This window comes from Nanorana parkeri, unplaced genomic scaffold (genome assembly GCF_000935625.1).
Source record: "Nanorana parkeri isolate BGI_ZX_2015 unplaced genomic scaffold, ASM93562v1 scaffold4029, whole genome shotgun sequence".
Lineage (NCBI taxonomy): Eukaryota > Metazoa > Chordata > Amphibia > Anura > Dicroglossidae > Nanorana > Nanorana parkeri.
The window spans coordinates 14086-21589 of NW_017310296.1; the positions used below are offsets into that span (position 1 = coordinate 14086).

Below are 7504 nucleotides of genomic sequence, written 5' to 3' on the forward strand. Positions count from 1 at the left end.
GTCAGTGAAGACCTTGATCTGAATCAGAGACCGCGGCCGTGCCCGGGTACCTGGAGGTGATGTTAGCGCAGAGCCAACACTTCCTGTGTCTGGGCTGAAAGACAAAACTACAACCCCCAGCATGCTATCGAAGTTGCAGATAACAATGGACATGACGTGGGGGCAATGGGGTTGGATGTGGGCGGGATTGTGGGGGACTTTTTCGCCAGGAATGAGCAGGAGTCTCCCGGCCTGTCCGTCATCGTGTCAGCTGATGGTGGACGAGTTACAATAGTATGTGGTGCCATGAGGGCCAATGAAGTCAGCACCATAATGTGGACCTCCTTTGATCCAGCATGACCAGTGAAACGTCTTCAAGAAAAATACAGCAAGTTGACTTTATTTCTTACAGATATCCCAACAGTTCCCTATCATAAGACCAGTGGCCATTGTGCCCATTCCTTCCCATGGCCAACGGTCTCGTGCGATCACTTGGGCAGTCCCTTGTACAGTGAGCGGTGATGTCATGATGATGTCACTCGCTGTACAGGAACTAGGAAGAAGATTATACGAGACCGTTGGCCATGGGAAGGAACGGCCACCGGTCTTATAATAGGGAACTGTTGGGATTCATCCTACAATGAGGCAGTCTGAGGTGGTTGCCTCAGGTGGCATCTCACTGACTCATGTAGGGGGGTGGGAGGGACACCTTTCCCGTCACAGTGTTCCAGGTTGCTAAGAGCTCCTGTGATGCTCTGGCCGGCGTCCAGCCCAGCTTACTGACTTCACTGGTTGCCAGGAGCTGAGTGGGAAGCTCTGGCTGGTGTCCCAGAGCTCTCGGTAAGCTGGGTGGGATGCCAGACGGAGGTCCCATGCCCCCCCCCACCAACGTGCACTGCCAACTCAGCAACCCCCCTGGTAACATGCACCCCTCCCATCCCCCCTCCAGCAGCCTCAGGAGGTGAAGATTGTAGGGCTGCCCCATGATTTATCAGTGGGAGGACGACCACATGGAAAGGAGGAGAACATGTTCCTCAAAGGTAAGAAACGACCTTGCCAACTATGAGATCAGAGTTCTGCCCGGAGTTCAGCTTTAATAGAATTCATGGAGACAAAACCCAGGAGCGTTGTGAGGAAATCAGATTTTCGGAGTTGGTTTGGAAGAAGAAGGTTGCAGGTTTGTTTTTTTTGCCACATCGGCTACAAGTCTGTCCCACCCCTCGGGCCAGGAGGACCATGCTCCATCTCAGGTCACCAGGCTTTACACCTGCGTTATTCCAGGACCAGCGTTATTCCAGGACGTCTCCGTGCGTTTAGAGGGGTCGTAAAGGAAAACATCTGAGAACACTCTGAGGGGGCAACTTACATGTGACAGCCCCATTGTTACCGTGATCACACAGCTCTCCACACCTGCCAATCACTGTGAACCATGCTCCATCTCAGGTCACCAGGCTTTACACCTGCGTTATTCCAGGACCAGCGTTATTCCAGGACGTCTCCGTGCGTTTAGAGGGGTCGTAAAGGAAAACATCTGAGAACACTCTGAGGGGGCAACTTACATGTGACAGCCCCATTGTTACCGTGATCACACAGCTCTCCACGCCTGCCAATCACTGCGCTCACATCCTGCAGGGCCGCAGTGATTATACGGGGACCGGCTTGTCCCCTCCTCCACCATTGGGACAGATGGAGGAACAAAGCATGGAGTATGTCTGACTCCGGTCCTCCGGGGTTGTCAGCGTCATATTGGTGACCAGCAAAGAGCGTAATCCGGACACTCAGCTGAGATCGGGCGGCTGCGGCAGAGCGTGGGTGAGAAATTCACTCATTGGCCCCCGGGGGCCGGATAAACTAAGTGTGTCATGTGACCATGTGATACAAAAACAAGAGCACAATGTTTCCTGCTGGTCACTGGCTGCTGCAGACATTTAGCTGTGCGATCTGCTGATCAGTTTAAAGGAGTGTCATGGAGCAAATGATCAGCAGATCGCACAGCTAAGGAGCAGCAAGCACATCTAAAGGGATGCCGGAGACGTGTTCTGTCGATGCAGCGCGGTGACTGACACCAAAGATCAAAGTGAAGAGCAGGACAGGAACAAGACGGACGGGTGATCGGTGGAATGCTCGCTTTAATAACAGCTCGTTATATCCTCTATCACAGTCACTAAGCATTATATACACAGAGACACGGACAGGAAACGTGCCGGACAATGACCGGAGCGAAGAGTGCCGCCATCTTGTCGGCCATGTTAGGCTGGGAGAAGATATTGTACTGCATAGGGAGCGTAGTGTGCATAGAGAAATGCTGTACTTCCTGTGAACCTTAAAGCTGAACTCCGGGCTGGTTCCTGATTCCCCCCCAGGACTTCCTGTCCCCGTATTCAGAGCCAACACTTCCTGTCCCCGGATTCAGCGCCAACACTTCCTGTCCCCGGATTCAGAGCCAATACTTCCTGTCCCCAGATTCAGAGCCAACACTTCCTGTCCCCGGATTCAGAGCCAACACTTCCTGTCCCCAGATTCAGAGCCAACACTTCCTGTCCCCGGATTCAGAGCCAATACTTCCTGTCCCCGGATTCAGAGCCAACATTTCCTGTCCCTGTATTCAGAGCCACCACTTCCTGTACCTGGATTTAGAGCCACCACTTCCTGTCCCTGGATTCAGAGCCAACATACAACTCACCTTCATCAAGTCAGTGAAGACCTTGATCTGAATCAGAGACCGCGGCCGTGCCCGGGTACCTGGAGGTGATGTTAGCGCAGAGCCAACACTTCCTGTGTCTGGGCTGAAAGACAAAACTACAACCCCCAGCATGCTATCGAAGTTGCAGATAACAATGGACATGACGTGGGGGCAATGGGGTTGGATGTGGGCGGGATTGTGGGGGACTTTTTCGCCAGGAATGAGCAGGAGTCTCCCGGCCTGTCCGTCATCGTGTCAGCTGATGGTGGACGAGTTACAATAGTATGTGGTGCCATGAGGGCCAATGAAGTCAGCACCATAATGTGGACCTCCTTTGATCCAGCATGACCAGTGAAACGTCTTCAAGAAAAATACAGCAAGTTGACTTTATTTCTTACAGATATCCCAACAGTTCCCTATCATAAGACCAGTGGCCATTGTGCCCATTCCTTCCCATGGCCAACGGTCTCGTGCGATCACTTGGGCAGTCCCTTGTACAGTGAGCGGTGATGTCATGATGATGTCACTCGCTGTACAGGAACTAGGAAGAAGATTATACGAGACCGTTGGCCATGGGAAGGAACGGCCACCGGTCTTATAATAGGGAACTGTTGGGATTCATCCTACAATGAGGCAGTCTGAGGTGGTTGCCTCAGGTGGCATCTCACTGACTCATGTAGGGGGGTGGGAGGGACACCTTTCCCGTCACAGTGTTCCAGGTTGCTAAGAGCTCCTGTGATGCTCTGGCCGGCGTCCAGCCCAGCTTACTGACTTCACTGGTTGCCAGGAGCTGAGTGGGAAGCTCTGGCTGGTGTCCCAGAGCTCTCGGTAAGCTGGGTGGGATGCCAGACGGAGGTCCCATGCCCCCCCCCACCAACGTGCACTGCCAACTCAGCAACCCCCCTGGTAACATGCACCCCTCCCATCCCCCCTCCAGCAGCCTCAGGAGGTGAAGATTGTAGGGCTGCCCCATGATTTATCAGTGGGAGGACGACCACATGGAAAGGAGGAGAACATGTTCCTCAAAGGTAAGAAACGACCTTGCCAACTATGAGATCAGAGTTCTGCCCGGAGTTCAGCTTTAATAGAATTCATGGAGACAAAACCCAGGAGCGTTGTGAGGAAATCAGATTTTCGGAGTTGGTTTGGAAGAAGAAGGTTGCAGGTTTGTTTTTTTTGCCACATCGGCTACAAGTCTGTCCCACCCCTCGGGCCAGGAGGACCATGCTCCATCTCAGGTCACCAGGCTTTACACCTGCGTTATTCCAGGACCAGCGTTATTCCAGGACGTCTCCGTGCGTTTAGAGGGGTCGTAAAGGAAAACATCTGAGAACACTCTGAGGGGGCAACTTACATGTGACAGCCCCATTGTTACCGTGATCACACAGCTCTCCACACCTGCCAATCACTGTGTTTACATCCTTTTATTCTTGCCACGGGTAATGATCCATTGTAACAGATTCACAGAGAGGTTGAAGAATTGGGGGAGCTACAGACGGGGCAGAATTCGGCAGCTCGAGGGCATCATGTAGCGTGTTTGCTCGTTTAGTTCACTTTAGCAAAATGCATTCAAATCCCGCGAGTAAAAACCCATTAAAAACGACTTCCTGTTCACTCCCGGCATGACGCTGACACAGTCTCAGACCAGATCACAAATGAAGACTGGATTCATGACCCTTAAGCAGACCTTTCATGGAAAACGGAAGGCCCGCCCCCTGCCCCCCCTCTCCCCCAACACTTTTGACTTTAAAAAGCAAAATATACTTTCCTCTGCCCGGCCTACAAAGGGTGACAACACCTCCCTTGCTGGGAATCCCAAGAGAATGCACCCCACATGTGGCACCATCAGAGGCCGGGGCCCAGTTAGGGTTGCCACCTTTTCTTCAAGCGAAACCCGAACACTCCAGCAACGTGCGGACATTTTTTTTGGGCAGAATGAGTTGTTGCTTATTCATACGTAAATAGCTCCGCCCATTCATATGTAAATATCACAGTTGAGGCTATTTTCAGTGGGGGGCCGGTAGCCCCATCTTAATTTTGGTTGCCCCCGTCTGCCTGACATCTTGTGTCCGGGTTTCTGCTGCCATGAAACCCGGACACAGCATTCAAAACCCGGACTGTCCAGGTGGCAACCCTAGGCCCAGTGCTGTCACACGTGGCGCCTGAAGACATCAGAGGCCGGGGCCCAGTGCTGTCACACGTGGCGACATCAGGGGCCGGGGGCCAAGGTTTTTTATTTTGGACTAACGGTTTTGTTTCCGAGGTGTTGGGGCCAAAAACGTGGACCTTCCGTCTACCATGGAGGATCGTCTTTAAAGCAAGCCTGTGCTTTGCCAATGGAGGACAAATGCCTCTCTGCCCCTTTCATACCCCGCACCCCAGCAACACATACCGTGCTCTTCACCGCTCTGTTCACCTGACGGGTGTAAAGACATTATCCCATACATGGGAGTATGGAGGAGCATGTGATGATCTATTCCCGTCCTCTTAGGCGGTGATTGGCCCAGTGCTGTCACATTGGGGCAGGTAGGGAGTCTTCAGCTTGGTGTAAGCTCTTACCATGGCAACCGATCAGCTTCTCTCCTCAGTTCGGTCAGTTAAGATATGAAAATGAAAGAGGGAAACTGATTGGTCGCCATGCACAGCTGCTCCAGTTTTGATAAATTCCCCCCCATTGGTTTTTTTCCCTTGCTTACAGCAGCTGAGCAGAGTTGTGGGGGGATGGTATGTGCTGCTGGGGAGGGCGGGCATTAAAGGGACTCGTCCGGTTGAGGAAATCCAGGTGGAAGGTCCCTGCCATAGAATTGGTTCTATACTGACCTCCTGACCGGCCAATGTCTCCTACCTTCCTTCTGTTCTCTGGAAGACTCTTCGGCATTCAAGGGCTAGCGTGCCTTGGTTCCATCCTCTGACCCCCTATGGCACTACAGCACTAAACAGTGACATAGGGGTGGGAAGGACCATGGCACATGGTGGGACGCAGGCATTCAACACGCCAGGTCTTATGCCATAGACCAGTGATGGCGAACCTCGGCACTCCAGCTGTTTTGGAACTACAAGTCCCATGAGGCATTGCAAGGCTCCGACAGCCGCAGACATAACTCCCAGAGGCAGATGCATATTGGGATTTGTAGTTTTGGCACAGAGTCTAAAGGTGGCTGCAACTCTCGATAGGACAGAGGGTAGGACACAACGGTGGCTGGAGAGGAAGCCTTTTATTTCAAGGACCTTTCACCTGGATTTATTCTCTGCACAGGTTAGCTTGAAGTACCAACATGAGGGATATCTGCGCGAGGCAGTAACGTATCTTTGTATGCTTTTTATGATTATTTGTATATACATTAGCAGCCACAAGTTGCCCAAGTCAGCTGCAAGGTTTGTGACTGCATAGAAAGACTCGACATTATTGCACAACATGCTCTCTTCGTTTTCCACGAGCCCCGCCGCGTGCATCCTGCGGTGGGGCGTTCGCGGCGCGCCCGTTGATGGTTTTGGGAAGAGAGGTCCGTAACGTCCCCACGGCAACGTTCTGCTTTTGTATGGTGGTTATGCCGAAGAACTTTACGTAGAAAAGAAACTTCACGTTCAAGTAATAAAAGAAAAAGTCGTCGTAAATGTGCGTAGAGCGCCTATATTCCATGCCATATTGAAGACCAAGACCAATATATAGACTGAAATGTGGGTGTTGGCCTTCTCCGCCCCTTCTTAATAAGTGCAGCCTCTGCCTAGGTGTGGAGATCCGGCACATCCAGGTCCTCGATGGGTAAATACTCCATAAGATCCTTCATTTTTATTGATCCGTCACTTCTCAGCCAATAGGAGATGATTTCCTATCAAAAGTCTCCATCCTGCCTTCCAGTAGCGCCCGGACCGCGTCAGAAGAAGCACCCCGCTAAAACCAGATCCATTTACCGCCAATACAGCTCACCAGTGATTCATGGCAAAGGACCGGTGGCATCCAACGTTCCACGAAACAGTCTACCAACGCCGCCATCCCATGTAACACCGTTCCTGCCTTTGCGCCCTTCTAGTAAACATGGAGGTGGGAAGCCTTTGCGGTAAGGCACTGGCGTCTGAAGCGTAAGCTTTGAAGTCTTAGAGACTCAAGCCAGGATTTCAGGGTGCCTCGTATATGCTGAAACACGGTGTGGTAGAAGTGAGCGGAACCCGCCGGGCCCCGTGGACGCGTAGACGTTGCTGAGCATCTTAAAAAAAAAAACCGGACCTGGCTGCTGGATTACAAGGACGGCGTACGCCGGACCCTCTGCCGGGTGAAGCGATAGACCTAAACCACCGAGATCGCAGGCAGGTTCGGAGGCCGACATGTGACCTACAAGCAAAATTGTCCGAAAACAAAACTTCAGGATCCACCAGGATCTGCTTCTCCTCCACCCGCGGTGAGCCAAGAGGCGCCGAAGGTCGGCGGCGAAAGGACTTTCCACGGAAGTAATAAATAAATAAATATGTCAATTCCATAAATACAAAGTCTCGGCACCTTTCACGGCTGAGGTCTCATCTCCAGGCAGATTGAAGCAAGAGGAAGAAGGATAGTGGTGGGAAGGAACCCCCCTACCCGCTATCTGCTCCTCGTTGAGGTGGAAGCAAAGCCTGGCTTGAGGGGGGTTAATGTGCGCGGGTGGGGAGATCTAAGGAGGTCACTGTCACTCGTGGGTCGGGGAAAGCTGACGCCTTTGGTTGCTTGATGACAAAGAGAGGTGGGTGGTTGAAGATGGAAGAGCCTTGGGCTGCTGACACCTGGGAACACAAAAGAACATGGTTGTAGCGTCAGGATATATATATATATATATATATCGCTTTATAATATCTGTGACCTTCTCTTAG

General features: G+C 52.0%; 1 protein-coding gene across 1 annotated transcript in view; it reads right to left on the reverse strand.

The window, feature by feature from the left end:
* Positions 1 to 7279: 7279 nt before the first annotated feature.
* LOC108803686 (kinesin-like protein KIF3C) overlaps positions 7280 to 7504 on the reverse strand; it is a 2757-nt gene continuing 2532 nt past the window's right edge. The window contains exon 2 of the mRNA XM_018575508.1: positions 7280 to 7417. Within this exon, the coding sequence (XP_018431010.1) occupies positions 7324 to 7417 (94 nt within the window). The 3' untranslated portion in view covers positions 7280 to 7323. The remainder of the gene's footprint in view (positions 7418 to 7504) is intronic.